We start from the raw sequence: 18260 nt of genomic DNA on the forward strand, positions 1-18260 counted from the left end.
AAAGTTTTGAAAAAGATATTGAACTTCAAAATTATACTGAAGCTATTGTCGAAGATGTTAGTACTTTTTCCGAGTAAGATAAAAAAGTGAAAAATGTTTCTTTATGTAAATTATTTACGTACCATAAACAAACATTTGTTTTTAGGTTTTTTTATTAGTGATCAAATTAAGCGAAAGATAAGCGATTGAGTGACTGATTATATTTTGTTTTTTAAACATATATCTTACTTAAAACTATTTTTAGCTTAGCCCTGGATCCTTCCCATGTAATGTATGCGTTAAAGTTTTTAAAAGTAAAGGAGGGCTGAAATTGCATATCTCTAAAAAGCACCCCAACAATATTATCGTTGATGAACCTGATAATAATCCAGTTTTTGTTCTCACTACTAAAAAAAGTGTCTTGCAAACACTGAGATTTTGTTCTCACTACTAAAAAAAGTGTCTTGCAAGATTATAGAAAGCTCAATTTATGGTGACAAAATAATTGAAGTTGTTAAAAAATTTCAGATTGACCAGATAAAAGATGAGATTCAGTTTGATAGAATAATTGAAACTTGTAGTAAAATTTCTCTAAAAAGTTTGAATGAGTTTTATGCTGATTATTTTGGCAGAATAGTAATCAACAGTAGGCAAATTTTTAATTGTGATGCTGAATATGAAGATACTGCTACATTATTATTAAGCAAACTTGCTGACAGCATAGCATCTTACTATAGGGCTAATATATCTAGTGTCAGTGATAAAAAGATATCAAGTAGACAAACAATATGTGAAAGGGAAAAGTATGGCTTGCAATATCTAGGAGGTTACTGCATCCACAAATTAAAAAAAAATCCAAAGTTTTCGAACAAATAATGACACTGCTATACAACAAGCAATATCAATATTAAAAAGCTGCCAATCTGAAACAAAAAATATTCCAGACCAAAAACTTATCAATGCTCTTAGCCGTGGAGGACTCACTGGTATAACAATTGAGTTTGAGCAAATATTAGAAAAAGCATTTTGTTTATATACAGAACAGTCAGATTTAACTAAAAGCATAGACATAGATTTCTTGACAGAAAAAACATTATATGATCAAGATATAGATGAATAGTACAGGGTTATTCTTGAAAGCTGTGATTTAAAAATTGAAAAAGATATACAAAAATCTACTTTGTGTTCAATACTGAGATTATATTTTAGAGTTCAAAGTCATTCATTTGTCAAAGACATTGTTAATAAACACAAAGCAAAAAAAAAAACAGGAGAACTATCTAAAAAAAGATTACGTGCTAATATGAAACAATCACATAAACTGAAAGACAAATAATATATATATATATGTAGTTTTATAAAAGTTTTGAATACAAATAGTTGTTATAATATAAGTAGTTTGTAAATCATGTTTTTTTTCTCTTTCTTTTTGGTATAAGATCTTCAGACACATTTATCCAAGACTTTTTTTTTATATAAGAGCCTCTAGTATTTCCAGTGTTAAGCGAAACACTTATTTGGATGCGTATTGCATTTGAATTGTATCCAAACTGTTTAGCATCAGGGTTATCTGAATGTCGCCCTATTTGTCTTTGAGCACTGAAATATTTCTCTAATGGATCTTGACAAAATCTATTAGTAAGTACATAAGACATACCCTCTGCTAACAGAAATCTTGTAACTTCCACAATTGAGTTACATGTCATTATTAAGCCTTCATGAGTCTGATGTGAAATGAACATTTTAGCCTTAGCCTCATAAGAGTATTGACAACTAGAAGTATTGTCCACTCTTTCATCTATAGATCTTTTCCAATCTTTAAAATACAGTCGACTCTCGATATCTCGAACACTAAGGGGACCGGAAAAAAAGTTCGAGATATCGAGAGTTCGAGATATCAAGAAAAGGGTTGAAAATAAATAAAATTGCCCGACTTTCATTAAAACAAGTTATTTTTCTGACAAAAATCATTAACAACAAAAACTACAACTTTTGGAAAAAATCTGTTATCTGATATTGCTTTAAATTATCCATCTTTTCCATCTTCATTAAATCCTCAAGTTTTAGTGCTAGGGATTGTATTTCATTTCCGTATTTTGAGCTGTATAGCGAAGCATTTTGAATTGTTTCAAAAGCAATTTCTAATTGAATATCAGATGGGCGTGGCGGGGCTTCGACGTCAATAGCATCGTCAACGCTACCTTCAACTTCATTATGTCGTTTTCAAAATTAGGGTCTAAAATCTGAGCAATGATTTCAGCATCAGTAGCAAGTAAACCGGTGGTTACTACATCGCAATCTAAACCAATGTAAGATTCCGCTGAGAGATCTTCTTGGACGGCACGAGGATCTAACTCTCGCAAACGGTTAAGTTCTTCTGTCAAAAATTTAAAAGAATGATCATCATCAGCTTCTTCAATACTCTTGTTTGTTTTGCTGATACCAGCTTTTTTAAAGCAGTTGATGACAGTCTCCTTCGACACAGCATTCCACGAAGAAACAAAATCTTTCATTCCTTGAAGTATAGAAATTTTTGGCATGGGTTCGTTATTATCGACAGCCTTGATACACAAGCGCACAATTTTGTGACGATAATGAGCTTTAAGACTTCGTATTACGCCTTGATCCATGGGCTGAAGGACAGATGAGGTGTTAGGGGGGGAAAATATTAGGTTGATGTTGCTTAGCCCTTCAATGTGTGGGTGGGCAGAACAGTTATTCACCAGGAGTGCTACTTTCCTGTCTTGAGCACGAAAAAATGAGTCAAGTTTCATTACCCATTCTGTAAAAAGGTCTCCGGTCATCCAACTTTTTAGCTGATTTTTATATGTGCAAGGAAGTTGTTTAATGTACTTAAAACACCGTGGGTTTTTAGATTTTCCAATAACAAACATAGGTAATTTTTCTCCCGTTGCACTCCCTGCTGCTATGCCTGTTAGTCTGACTTTACTATTTTTTCCCCCAAAACATTTTTCTCGTGATAAATGGTATGTTTTGTTTGGTAGGCACTGGTAAAATAGTCCAAACTCATCGACATTGAAAATGTTTTCAAGCTTGTAATTCAAAAGCAATGTTGGAAGTGTAGTTTCATTCCACGAAGCAGTCATATTATTCGTCACGGCGGCACTTTCGCCTGAGATTATTTTAAAGCTGATGCCGTTCCTAAAAATAGGAACAGAATAATTGAATTTTAATTACACGTTTAAAAAACTAAATAAATTAAATATAAACAGATACATGTTATTTGTTTATATTAAAATTGAACAAGATTTGACAAAATTTAACTGACCTTTCTTTCCAATTATGAAACCAACAATCAGATGCTTTAAAATCCAACTCTCCTAATGCTTCTGCAAATTTTAGTGCCTTTTCTTTTAGTATGGTACCATCAATTGGTACTTGTTGACTTCTTTTTGCAACGAACCACGTGTATATCGCCTTGTCTACATTTTTGAAATTACCACTACGAAGTTTCTTCCGTTTAGATTTTGTGTCATTTTTTTCCAGTGAGGTTAATAACTTGGTTTTATTTTTAATCCAGGTTGATAATGTGTTCTTTGGGACTCCATACTTTTTGGCAACCTCTTTGTTAGACATCCCAGTCTCTAGGTCTTTTAATGCCTTGCATTTTTCTATTATAGATTTGTTCGTGAGTTTTCGTTTAACGAGCGGCATGTTGCTGCGTTTGACAAAAAGAATAAATTATATATTAAAGGAAAACTTTTCAGAAATTCGATTCTTAAAAAAAATCGAATTTAAAATTTTTTTAAATTCCAATTTTTTTCGAAAATTGGAATTTAAAAAAATTAAATTTTATTAAAACATTTTTGAAAAAAAAAAATGTTGAAAAGTTCGAGATAACGAGAGAAAATTGCCCTGTGGACCGAAAATATTGTTCGAGATACCAAAAAGTTCGAGATAATAAGGTTCGAGATATCGAGAGGATTTTAGCCTAAACTAGTACGTTATGCCCATGGGACCGCTAAAAAGTTCGAGATACTCAAAAGTTCGAGATATCAAGTATTCGAGATATCGAGAGTCGACTGTAATCCAAAAAATTATTTAAAAGGAAATTAAATTGTAAATCATTTTGGTCTGTGTATTTTTGAAGGAAATACACAGTTATTTTATATTAATTTTATGTTCTTCAAGAGATCTACTGTTAACACAATCAAAAAACATGTCCATTTTTTCACAAAAACTAGCTGTCTCTTTATGTTCCTCAGTTCCAAAGGTTTTCAAAACAGATGCTATGGTTTGGCTTAAAATTTGGGTAGCTAGTTTTACAGTCATAGCAGAGTAAGAGTTTATGTGTATGTGCTCATTAGTTAACTTAGGCATAAGTTTTAAACCATTGTCTAAATCTTCATAATACAATTGAGTAATGTGCTGCCACAGTAAGTATTTTCCATTGTTCCACAAGTAGCGTGTACATTTTCCTGCGCCAGAGTTTAATAAGCAATTTCGAGCAGTTTTCATCAGGTGTGGTGGGTCTGCTACAAAGTATATGTATCTATATTTGGCATACAAATTTATTGTTTTAAAAATAACAGGAGTAATCATATCTCCACACATATAACGGTGAAGTTTAATCATTGTTCGGTCAACACTGTTCAATGATGTACAAAAAAAATCACTTATAAATAATCACTACAGGTAATCTGTGAAATAAAGGAATAATCTGTTTGCAATATCACTTAGCAATAAACGCCGTTAAAAAGTTTGTGTGCACTGTCACGCTTCATTTACGCTCTATTTTTGTGTCAAAAGGTTAAACAATAGATTTTACGGAGTTTCCAAACCAGTTAAGTCTATAAACTATGGTTAAAGTTATGAATATTTCTTACATATGATATCTTACGTATCACTTTATATGTCTTTGTTTGCCGTTTTTTAAATACAAAACTTATCAATAATTTAGAAGTTTAAAAATCAAACTTACTGTTTTCGTCGCTAGAAATCTTTTTTATATTTTACTCATATTTTATAATAACGAGGAAAAAGAAAACATTCCTTGAATTAGATAGTTTAAGATAGTTTCAATAACATTTCTTGTTGTTCTAGGTTTTAATATAAGATTTGAACACATAAAAATGCTGCTAAATGCAATAATATTTTTTTTATTTTTGGTCGAATTAGTTCAAACAGTTATCATATGTAAAATTAAAAAAAAATGTGTTCCGGGATATAACAGTGATATCCCGGGAAATCCCGCTGCCACTTTTATCCCCGTGATCCCGGGATCCCGTTTGAGAAACCCTAGTGAGAAGGCTTATAGTTTTCTAAACAATAAACATATTGCAAAATTTTTTGTTCTGGTGCTCTTTTATTTTGTGTATGAAAACCTGATGTTGTAAAGTTATTTTTAATTCTATAATTATGAGAATAATTTTGGTGTGCATATTTATTTAAAGAATCATATTTCAAATTTTTATGTTCATTTTTTTCATAACTTGATTTGTTTTCTTAGTTCTTTTAGATCATTGAAATCTTTAATTTTTTTTATTTTTAACAAAGAGTCCATATGTGCTGAAACTAAAACTTGTGTATTACCGTATCTGTTTATCAAGATTTCAATGGCCTTTTTATAATTTCCTGAACTAAGTGAAAGTCCTGATTTTTTTAAATAATTAAATCGATTTATATCACTTAAACCTTCATTCCTCTGAATTGATAAATTAAATTGGTGTCAAAAACCCTGTCAATCTACGGGATTCCCATTAAAAACTGGCAATTCTAATTAGGTAAAATACACTTAGTTTGATTTAAACTTTTAACAGAATCTTTATGCGATTCATTTATTTTTATACTTCATAATTTTAATGTCACTCCAGCCATCAACACATGATAAAACTCAACTACTCTTGCACTCCCACAAACGTCATTTTCAATTACTAAATTATTTAATATTTCTTCATCAATTTTGTTTAATCTCTCGTAACTCTCGCTTAAATTATTTTTTAAACCTACTAATTTGGCATGGTTAAACTCCTCACTCTCTAATTTCTCGCTTATTTCGCTCAATAAATTTCCAAAACTTACTCGTAACGCTCTTCTTCTCGCTACTTTCCTTCCTAACGCGGCTGCCATTTTTAAATAAATATGTACAACAGCTCACAATCAACACCTTCAACAATTAAATTCTAATTCTATGAAACCTTCCCGAACAAAATCACAAATAAAAAACTCAACTTACTTCAACGTTCAATAATTCAAACTTTTCTTGACTCTCACTTCTTTCTTTAATCTTTTGATTCGGTATCTCTTCATAGTCCCTCAGCGGACGCCATGTAAAATCTCGAGGATTGAAAACCGTTCCTTTGGAGAAACTATGTATTTAAACTAGTAAAAAATACAAAAGTGTCTACGCTGCTCCACCAACAGAATATATAATAAAAAGAGGTCCGTGGAGACCATGCACCAATAAATTATCCATTACCAATAATAACAATAATTAGGTTACAAATGCCAACAACACCCACTTACAATAATTTAACAACAACCACTTACAATAGTTAAATAATAAATATCACTTTGAACAAGCTCCTTTACAATTATTAAATTATTACTGTCACTTTTAACACGCTTTCTTACAATAATTAAATTTTTACTGTCACTTTTAACAACTATATAAGAAAACCTTTGAAGAAAACCTTAGTTCTTACACTTATCAAATAATTTAATTAAAGGACTTCATAGTAAACCTCGAAATACATAACAATTTTGGAGTGTTTTCAAAAATCTTGTTATGTGTCATTTGACCAGCTTACATTCACTATAAACGAAGTTATTACAAATTTTATTTAAGGAAAATTTTTTTTGAATATTTTGTACAAAATATTAAACATGATACTAGGCACATTTACTCTTCAAGGTTGTAGATTTTTGAATAAAAAAGACTGGAAAAGATTTGCAACTTTATTTTGAATTGAGTTTTGTTTTACGACACGTATTTATTTTTAGGTATTTTAGTTAAACTAATTAAGAGTGATTATAAAATTTAACAAAATTGAGAACAGAAAATGGTAAATTTGTTAAACCCAATGTTTTTAGCTGATATAGACTTTTTTAAATTAAAATTATTTTTTAGGATCTAACTAATTACAAACCTATACTGTTGAATAAAAACCTATATTCTAGAGGCAGAAGGATTGATTATACCACCTGTACAACTAATTACTGGTGTGTCATAATCAATAAACTCATTAAATACTTCAAATTTTTGATTTTGAAATATTTCAAAAAACGCTTTTTGCTCATTTAGTTTAAAAAAAAAAAGCTTAAGACATTTTTTTATATCTCTAAAAAAACACAACAAATATGATTTATCTCATCATTTTTATGCTTTATTATAGGTAACAGATAGGAACAATGTTAAAAATGAAATTTATTTTTAGTTATTTAGATGCTCCAAGAACATCTTATAGTCTTATCAAAGAGCGCCGCGGAACTGCATTTAACCTGACCATTGAACCACGAACCTTCAGTTAAGAAGCCAGCACTCTAACAAATACACAACGGGTGCTGAAATATAAAATATAATCTAAGTAGGCCACATTTTTAAATTTTATTTTTCAAGTAAAAGCTTAGGTTTTGAAATTCAATAAAATTTGCTGACATGTCATTTAATCATTCGAAGTTCATTTAGAAAAACGTATTTTAATTATCGAAATTAATTTAGCTGTTAGATAATTTTCGAAATTTTATCAAAATAAAAATTTATTTCAAAAAAAGCATATTATTCAAAAACTGCAATTTTAATATTCAAAAATGGTCAAAAAATAAAACTTTAAATACAAACAACGTAGGCTTTTCCAACACTACTTAGTAAAAAAAACAAAACAAATAGTTTGAAATAGAAGATGGTACAAGATCAAAAAAGGTTTGAAAATTTTTAGTTTCTGCCGGTGATAAAACAATGTTTTGTCAGTATAATTGCTTTATTAAAATGTTGTATGAGTTTAAAAGTAAAAAAATTTCAAGTTTAATCTGTTACCAATTGGAAACAAAAAAAAGGTATTGCAAAATAAACACGTGCCGCAAAAAAACAAATTAACTTCATAGAGTACCATCAATTAGCAATAAACATAACCATGAATTTATTTTGTTATACAAAAAAAAAAAAAATTCGTGTATAGATTTGCATTAAAGACATTTAGAAAAACCGATCGGTATTTAAAAAAATACTATTTGTTTTTGGGTTAAGTTGCTATAAAAAAAAAGCCATGTCCTCTATTCTCCCCTACTTCTGTAAATAAGCTATAAATAACATGCTCGAATGAATGACGATAATTCAATTGCAAAGAGTTGCAACTACGCACGAAAACCCAGTTATAACAAACCCCCGGTGAAATAGAAATAATACAAACGAGCTACCACTTATTTTAAAATAAAACCTCAATTTTGTAAGAACAAGTCTTTTGATAAGAAATGTAGCTAAAAATATTTACAATTACATTTCCAATATCGCCGACGAATTACCACATGAAGATAAAAAGATAAACCATACAAACTTTTTCTTTAACAGATTTTTAAATTTTTGGGAATAAAAATGGTCATCATTTTTCAAAACTTAGGTTTTGGATATATTTACATTAAAATTTATTGAATAAAAAACTCAAAAATAATTACGAAAAAATTTAATCGATACATGTACAGTATTAATAGAATATATGCGATAGAACATCGCATGTATTAGAATAACATGTAATGTATGCAAAAGAACATCGCATTTATTAGAATTACATATAAAAAATGTAGTGTTGGAGAACTACATGCTGAATGTAACATGCTAAAACTACGCATAAAAAGGAATTATGTAGCTAAGTTATAGAACATTACGCATTGTAAAATGCATACGTTTGTTACAAAAAGCAAAACTAAAAGAGACCATTTTTAAAGAAAACGTCTGGTAACTTATATCTTAATGAGTATTTCTCATAAATCTATCTTGTTAGTATTTTTTATCAGTCACAACTTTTTGACACAGTCACTTCATTAGAGAAACGCCATATCAAGTACCACTGCAACAAAAAATAACACTGATCAGGAGTGTCACTTAAGAAAACTGCAATAGCAATAACTCAAACCGTTAATTATAGCGAAAATAAACAACTTTTGATTTAGTTTATCTTAAACGAGATGGCTATGCTAAAGATACTAAGCTGTCAAAATTATTTTAACATTAAGTATTCGTATCGTTTATTTGGTCAACTATTGTCTTCAAATATATATCGACATTGTCAGATACGTCGTTTGCATCCAGCTTTTCATCCTAAATTCAATAAACCAAAATTAGAAAATTAACAAATATAAATGAAATCAATATTACCTCGATATTTATATCACTATATAAATCAAATATACCTCGATATTTATATCGTTATATAAATTAATACCTAGTTATTATTAATGAAACAATACCTCGTTATTACTTATAGAATAAAACCAAGTTAATATTTATGAAATAAAACCTAGCTATTATTTATGAAATAATACCTCGTTTAATATACTTCTTAACATGACGTTGACGCCTTGTCTAAGCTCTTTCAAGGTTTTTGTAATTTTTGTAACTTGCTGTTTGCATTCTTTAAGTTCTTTTTCCACGTGTGATTTTTCTATATAAACTTCTTTCAATTTTTTATCAGCCTCGTCGACTTTGGAATTGAGATTCTCACGTGTCGCCTGTAGTTGCTAAAGTAAATACAGACACAATTAAAATATTTATTGATATAATTAAGAAAAAAAATTTCATTATTTCTTTCTTAATTATATCAATGATCAAGCCTGGGAAAAACCCTATCATTCATGTACTGGTGGTGTCATTTTTTGGATTAGAAATGTTCTATTATTCATGTACCGGTTAGGTCAGTTTTTAATTTAGAAGCGTCCTTTAATTTATGTACTGGTGGGGCCAGTTTTTAGTTTAGAGTTTTATTTAAATAGTGTGCTTATTAAAACAATGCCGCGAGTTGAATTTAAGTTGCAAGGCTGTTTTAATGTTTTAAATCAAGTGACAAGGTTGTTTTAATAGTGTAATAATTTAAGTGAAAAGGTTGTTTTAATAATGTAATAATTCAAGTCGCAAGGTTGTTTTAATAATGTTTTAATTCAAGTCGCAAGGTTGTTTTAATAATTTAAGCCGCAAGGTTGTTTTATTAAGACACAATTGAGACTTTTAAGACAAGTTTTATTTTAAGCGCAGATCATAATGAAATATTAGTGAAGTCAGTAACATATATTTTAAAATGTTTTGTAAATAACCTTTTTAAAATCAATAAATACCTTTTTAATGTTTCGTTCGTAATCATCAAAAAACGTGCTCTGCAAAACAAACATTTAACGAGAATTTAAAATAGAACACAAAATTTTTTTTAAAAAAAATTTCTTATTACTTACTAATGGAAAATCTCGAAGTTGCTGTGGTGTAAGAGAAAGAATGTCTTTTTTAGGTATTTTAAAATCCGGAGCACGAAAATAGCAGAGACAACGACTAATAATATAAACCGTTCATAAAATGATTGAATATTTTTTATCAAGTTCATAAAACTACTAAAAAGTAGAAAATTAATATACCTTAACAGATAAGTGACTTTTTCAAGCAGTTCGCCCTTTACTGATTCAGAGCTGTCCAGAGAACTGACTCCAACCGCCGAAGAAGTTACGTCACCAACATTTGTCGCAGGAGAAGTAACTTCGTCAACATTTTTAGAAGTCTCAGAATTCAACGTTTGTTCGGAATTTATACTTGGCTAAAAATCGAAACTTCTACACAAACTTTTAGCAAAACATAAAATGTTAAAAAACTTTTACAAATACATACAGTAGTTTCAACCACATAGCAACAAACTAAATGCTGTATTGTTATAGTGGTATATAGTGTGGTAGTGTTAGACCCCTAGCATTATAAGCAAAAAGTTTGATTCCCACCATGGTAGTACCGCGCTCAACTTGCTTTTTCACAAAATAGCGTTAAAGAGTTGAAAAAAATTGAACCCTCTCCCCTTCCTTTAGTATTCGGAGCCGCGACAATGATTTTTAGTCATCATTTTTTCAATCATCATTTTAATCACTTGTGTTTATCTTTTTTAGTTGATTTAAAGACATTTTTGAATATATAAATTTACCGGCGGACAAATATTACTTTATTTACGAAAAGAAAACTATTTAATAATGACTTTAATAAACGCTTTTGTTGCAAATAATACGCTATAAGTAAATAATTTTTATCAGTTGTTCAAAGTATTTGAATTATTTATTAACTATATTTTAGTAAATTAATTTTAGTAGTTAATGTTTTAAATAAATATTAATTAAATGTTTAAAACTTTAATCAATACTTACATTACATAATATATTTACATATATATATATATATATATATATATATATATATATATATATATATATATATATATATATATATATATATACCTAAATTAAATCGCGCAATATTTGTAAAATTAACTAAGTAGTTTAACGTGTACGTGTATTCGAATAACTATTAGAATAAAAAGCATTTAATAAACGTATTTACTATTATTTTAATTTTAAAATTTTGATGTAAATATTAGCAAATCTGTTCATTTAACTTTTACTAAAGGTGAATAATTTTTAAAGTGATTTAAAAGCGCCTTTTAAATTAAAGATATTTAAAAAAGAGATAATTACAGTAAACATAATTTCAAAAGTGTTACTTTTTCTTTATTAAAAACATTATATATTATATATTAAAAAACATATTTTTAAAAGTATATTATATTTTTTTAATCATTAAGTATAATTAAAAAAATTGTTTTAATAAATAAGTCTTAATATAACTTTTATTAAGTTATTTTAATGTTATTTGTATTATTTTAAAAGTCAAAAAGAATATGGAAAAGAAACAAAACTTTCTGAAAAAATTTACATTTCGTTTCTTCGTTTTCATCGCATAAACTAAAATAGCAAGCTAAAGATCAAAAGTTCATTCATTCAAAAATTAGATTTGCGTGACAGTTATAGACTGAAACTATTTATTTTTGTTCATTTATTAACAAAAGCTGTTTACTCTTAATTGTCAAAAACTCAAGTTTAAATGAATATTTCTAAATGGATATTTTAAAATCTTTCGAAAAATCAAATTTTTTATACATTCCATTGTTATAAAATTTTGCAACAAGTTCTTAAAATTAAGTTTCGTAACAACATTTATTTTTTTCAAACTGTTCAATTAGTAACCGAAGGACAGTTGCGTCATTACGTTAAAAAACAATTTCTTTTTAATTCATTTTATTGACCTGAAGAATAAATGAAGTAACTAAAATAAATTGAAAATTGTTTATTTATTACTACATTTAAAACTGAAATTATTTTTTTTTATTTTAATAAGAAGGCAAAAGAAAAATTTAACAAAAAAAAAAAAAAAAATATATATATATTTGGGCGCCCGTACCGCTCCAGCGGTACTAAAACAGGTCTGGGTTCGTCCCTTATTGTGATGCATATGTTAGAGAACATAAGAATAAAAACCTGTAAGTTTTTCTTCTTTATTGGATCTAAAAGAACCTTATTAAACCTATGAAAACACTATGTGCTTGATTAATTAACTTTTGGAAATTATTGCAATCATTAAACAACTGGGACTTTTGACACCAAGCTATACTATATCTTTCATCATATTCCATCTGGTTTTAGCTTCATTATTATTATTATTTTTTAAACGTGATCATAATAGAACACATTTTTGACACAAGATTTATTTGACTTATAAAAATTGTTTATTCAATATCATAAACGAGTTTTTGCCCCATTATTAATTTAGAAGTTTTTAAAAAAATTTAATAACCTGACCAAAATTGGCATTATCTATAGTCCATCCAAATGATGAAACATAAATACTGCAATTTTAAGAACTCCACATTAAATACTTAATAACTGCAAACCTGGTTTCTAATACTCTATACCTGTACACCAAAATTTATGAAAATGGTAATTATACAATAAATGGTAATTATACCATATGTAAAATACATATACTGTGACAAAATAAAGCATGTTACTTCTACTAAATCTTTTGCCATCAAAAAGTTTTTTTAAATTTCCAATAAAAATTCATTTCTGAATTTTTATAGGAAAATTAATTCAAAAAAAATTTATATGCTTGCGTTTTCATAATATACTTTTGAAAGAATTTTAAAAATAAAGATCTTCGAGGATTAGAGAGAAATCATAAAGTGTTATGAGCCAAAAATATTAAAAATTAAAGAAAATATATAGAAAAATAAATAACATTTATCAAAATCTGACACAGTCATTGTGGTGCTTGGAATGAACCACTTAAAATGGTCCACTTGAATTGAAATGAAACTAATAATTCACTAGCCTGGAAAACACAATAAACTATAAAAAATCATTGAGGTAAAAAGCTTCTTTATCGGACCATTAAGAAATATTTTCAGAAAATAATTTTACTTAGTAAATTTTCTGCAGAATATAAATATGCATTTTTAAAAGGGAAGTTTTTTTATATTTATAAAGGTAGAGTAATTATATGAAAAAAAGGAAGACATTTATTCCACCTACCCTCTGTGATTTTCTTCAAATTTGGTACATGATCATAATTAACAGTATTAAATCCAAAAATGTAAAAAAAAATTTGAATGTTATATTTGTCAATATTTTTATAGATATTAAAAGAGTTGATGACAGCCTATCTAAACCATTTTCATAATTTTCACGTTTTTGCTGCCCACCTTTTCCCCTCGAAATTCTGCAGCCCACCTTTTCCCCTCGAAGTTCTGCTGCCCACCTTTTCATCTTAAAGCTCATCTGCCGTCCAGCAATTTTAAGAATAAGAATCACATGATTTTTTTTTATATTTACATGAGATAGAAATATTTTAGATTATTTACACAGGTAGAAATAAATCTATAAAAGACATTAATGATATAGTTAATGCATATAGTTACTTATTTTACATGGATAATGTTATAAGGTAATACTAATTAAATTTAAAATAATTTATTTTAAAAAAACAAAATATCAATCAAATATATAATAAAGAACAAGAAATTAATCAAATATAATAATAACACCATGCACATTTTTTTTATTTTTGCCTTGGAGAATATACTGAGCATTATTTTAGAATATTCCTACGCTGCTAGAACTAAAGGTCGGAGAACTTTCAAGAATTTTCTAGAAATTTCTAGAACATTCTCAAACTATCCAAAAGTAGTCATACAAGTATAAAAGTGACTCAAACCAACATTTCAGATTATGTTATTGGTAAATAAACAAATTTATGATGATGTACTTGAAGAGCAATTATTTAATTTAAATGGCATAATGAGGTTATTTGCATCCAGTAGATGCATTTTATACATGTGTCAATAATTTATAAAGACAAGATTGAAAAAGTATTATGTGAAGCAAGTCATAAAATGTTTAAGGCCTATAAGGCATACATCAGCAAGCCGGTCGAGAATCAGGACAAGTCCTGAGTACTTTATTTTACATGGTAATATTGCAACTCTTGAAGTTATTAAGTATAAAAAAAGTATTAAGTGGTACAAAATTTCCTAAATTAAAGTTTATATACCTAGTTTTATGTGCTATGTCACAAGTGAGTACAGGGGAGAACAGAGAACTATAAGGTTTGTTATCTGAGAGCGAGGAAAGTATCGGAGGTACTACAGTTTTGAAGGTGTAGTAAAGGAGAGGAAGCAATATTTTTCCTAACCAGAAAGACGTAAATGATCTAAACTAACCTATGGTAAAATCTTTGGTCTTAGAAAACAATTAGAACTGAGCTTCTGATATCAAGCCTCAAACAGTGAAACTTGTTGGATAAAAACATGGTAGTAACAGATCAGAGAAAATATAACCAAAAAACTTTTAAAATGCTGATGCTAAAGCCAGGATCATATTAGAGAACTATTTAAAAAATTTGCATATGGCGAAACATTAGGAAAATAAAATGTAAGCGATATAGTAAAACATACACTTTTTATTTTTTCCATTCTGAAAAAAATAAAAAGTATATGTTTGCCTGTATTACATTATAAATCTTATTGCAAATATTATAATATGGCAAATAAAATGAATAAATAAAAAAATTTTAGCAAATTTTATAGGATGAATTTGATAATTTTCTTATAAATGTATAGATTTTAAACACCACCATAAAATACACTTAATTATTTTTAAACAAACATTTTGATAATCTGCAGTGGTAACAGCATTGGTTTTAATAAAAAAGCAGTCAGAAATTCTCCTTGCAATTACAGATAGCATTGAGGTTTTTGCGTGTGAAGAGTGTCAGATTAAAATTTTCTTGTTTTTCATTTAATTTCAAAAATTTCAAAATTTTAAAAATAAAAAAAGTTAGCAGATTTTTTTATTTAATAATTTTTTGCACTGCTAAAGCCTTTTATAATTTGAATTAAGTGTCCAATGTGTTTTGTCCAGGAAGAAAATTATTTAGGTCCAAATATGCTTTGAGTAATGAACAATTATTTTTCATAAAATACATTCGAAGACTTTGCACAGAGCAGTTGTAATAACTATTATATATAGTAATAATCTATTTTTTTTATCATAACATTTATGCCATTGTATAATATGCCAAAAGCAAGGTTGGGTTTTAGACCCAGGAAGTTTGTACAGCACTTTTAATAAAAGTACTTAAAACTTTTTCCCTATATTCATTATAATTTTATAATTGCACTTTATAAATGAAAACTATTTCATGTAAAATAAAATAAAATAATTTTTTATAAAAATTAAAAAAGATATTTTAGGTATATTAAGTATCCTTTTTATGGATAGTTTAGCTAAAATGTAACTTATAAACAATGGTGGTTGGAGGTGGAGGTTTCTCTCTCCAATAGATTTTAACCCACTTTATCATTAGAAGAAGAAAAACGTTTTAAGAACATTTAATCAACTGTTGTTCCAAAACAGACTGGAAATAAATTTCCATCTTCTAAATTTATTTAAACCAATGCAAACAGAGATATTTTAAACTTACTTTAAAACCGCAAAATAGTTTAATTCAAGATTTTAAAATACCTCATACAACCTTAATGCTTCATCAGTTTCATAAAACCTAAAAACAAAAAAAAAACAATCTTAATCTTCTAAGTTTCATAACATCTAAAATAAAAGAGGGCAGTCTTAGTATGTCTTATTAGTTTCATAAAATCTAAAACACAAAAAGACAAATAAGAAACTTTAAGCAACCCACTATTAACTAGGGTTCAAAAAACACTACCAAGTATATATATTTAGAGTTGAATTTGTTAAGTTATAAGCTATTATTACATTATATATATATATATATATATATATATATATATATATATATATATATATATATATATATATATATATATATATATATATATATATATATGTATACATATATATATATGTATGTATATATATATATATATATATATATATATATATATATATATATATATATATATATATGTATATATATATATATATATATATATATATATATATATATATATATATATATATATATATATATATATGTATATGTATATGTATATGTATATGTATATGTATATGTATATGTATATGTATATGTATATGTATATGTATATATATATATATATATATATATATATATATATATATATATATATATATATATATACACAATCGTGATAAAAAGTTTGGAACATTTTTAAAATTGGCAGAAAATTTCAAATATTTGTTTAAAAAACAAATATTTTTGAGTAACAATAATGTATACTTGGGTAATTTATGTATTAAACCACTAAATTTATTTTAGTCATAGCTTGTTGTTATTTTCGCAAAAAATTAAAATATTACTCATTGGAATAAATATATTCATTGGAAAAAATATTATTCATTGGAATATATTCATTAAATATATTCATTGGAAAAAATATTATTTATTGGAAAAACTAATGAACAACAGAAAAACAGATTGACTACTATTACTAATGTAATGTTTTAATGTAATATATAGCTGCATCATAAAAACTTCGAAACAATATCATTAAACTGGTGATTTTAAAAACAAAGCCCCAAAACTTGACAACCATAGGTGTTTACTCAAAGGGCAGAGAATGGCATTCATTGTTATGCCAAAGTGTATCTGTTTGCCAGTGCTTCTGAAATTTCAACTGAAGCATTCTCCATCAGTATTGCACCAAGTGTTGCAACAATTAAGAGGTCTATGCAAACAATTTTATTAAATGAAGCATATGCAACAAAAAAAAACTATTTCTATCTCAAAAACTGTAAAGTAATCTGTAAAAATACAAGGACCGTACAGTAATCTGTAAAAATACAAAGACTACAGAAATCTTTAAAAATACAAAGGCTGTACAGTAATCTGTAAAAATACAAGGACCGTACAGTAATCTGTAAAAATACAAAGACTACAGAAATCTTTAAAAATACAAAGGCTGTACAATAATCTGTAAAAATACAAAGACTGTACAGTAATCTGTAAAAATGCAAGGACTGTACAGTAATCTGTAAAAATACAAGGACTGATCAGCAGAAGATTGGCAGGATGTAATATTTAGTGACAAATCATTAATTAAGCAATTAATGATTGTACAAGAGTTCTACAAGAGTTAGATGCCCACTTTGCCTATAATACAACCCCTAAATTTGTTTTCGACTGAAAAATATTGCCCTAAAATCATGATATAGTGTCATCTATGGTGATTTATGCCTTATGCTTCATAACACCACAATAAATAGTCACCTTGAAATACTTCAAAAAAAAAAACTTAAAATATTCATGATTGGCACTAATAACCATAAATTTTAACACCATGTAGCACCTTGTCACAGGACCACACTTGCAAGTAGTTGGTTACATGAAAAAGAGATTGAGGTCACTGGCCCCTGGCGTGGTAATTCACCCGACCTCAATCCTATTGAAAATTCCTGGAATTATCTTAAAAATCCAGAAACTTAGATACTAATCTTCCAATGGTCTACAAGAGAAAAATAAATAGTTATGAATTCAATTTATGACTCCTAAATATTTGGGAAAACTTATTCACTCTTTGCCTACTTGTTTAGCTAATTGTTTAAAAGCTCAAGGACATCATACCAAGTATTAAATTGATGAGCAAACATTTACTAAGTTATTATTTTTGTCAATTGTCATGATTAATAACATCTTGATATAATAAAGTATTAATTTAATGAAAATCATGTTTTTCATACAATGTTCCAAACATTTGATTGTGACTATATACATACATATATATTTATATATA

General features: G+C 27.4%; 2 protein-coding genes across 3 annotated transcripts in view; both read right to left on the minus strand.

Annotated features, from left to right (window-relative positions):
- Positions 1-1385: 1385 nt before the first annotated feature.
- Positions 1386-3728, minus strand: LOC136086132 (tigger transposable element-derived protein 4-like). The gene is made up of 3 exons (XM_065808407.1): positions 3269-3728; positions 2181-3141; positions 1386-1703 (listed from the first exon to the last, which is right to left on the minus strand). The coding sequence occupies exons 1-3, from the start codon at positions 3652-3654 to the stop codon at positions 1386-1388; spliced, it is 1665 nt and encodes a 554-aa protein (XP_065664479.1). The 5' UTR covers positions 3655-3728.
- Positions 3729-8603: 4875 nt separating this feature from the next.
- Positions 8604-18260, minus strand: part of LOC100206096 (ATPase MORC2) — a 70919-nt gene continuing 61262 nt past the window's right edge. The window contains exons 20-25 of one of the 2 annotated variants that reach the window (XM_065807234.1): positions 16033-16069; positions 10555-10730; positions 10378-10471; positions 10264-10302; positions 9478-9672; positions 8604-9253 (exon numbers count right to left, since the gene is read on the minus strand). In XM_065807234.1, the coding sequence (XP_065663306.1) occupies positions 9164-9253; positions 9478-9672; positions 10264-10302; positions 10378-10471; positions 10555-10730; positions 16033-16069 (631 nt within the window). In that variant the 3' untranslated portion in view covers positions 8604-9163. The remainder of the gene's footprint in view (positions 9254-9477; positions 9673-10263; positions 10303-10377; positions 10472-10554; positions 10731-16032; positions 16070-18260) is intronic. The other variant, XM_065807235.1, reaches the window with a different exon arrangement.

The sequence above is a fragment of the Hydra vulgaris genome, chromosome 10, assembly GCF_038396675.1.
Source record: "Hydra vulgaris chromosome 10, alternate assembly HydraT2T_AEP".
NCBI lineage: Eukaryota > Metazoa > Cnidaria > Hydrozoa > Anthoathecata > Hydridae > Hydra > Hydra vulgaris.

Excerpts from the sequence above, each read along its gene's own strand:
- LOC136086132 (XM_065808407.1), bottom strand. The coding sequence starts at position 3,654 with ATGCCGCTCGTTAAACGAAAACTCACGAACAAATCTATAATAGAAAAA. Across the intron at positions 3,142-3,268 it reads TTTCATAATTGGAAAGAAAG|GAACGGCATCAGCTTTAAAA; the intron begins GTCAGTTAAATT and ends TCCTATTTTTAG. Across the intron at positions 1,704-2,180 it reads ACGACATAATGAAGTTGAAG|ACTCATGAAGGCTTAATAAT; the intron begins GTAGCGTTGACG and ends ATTTCACATCAG.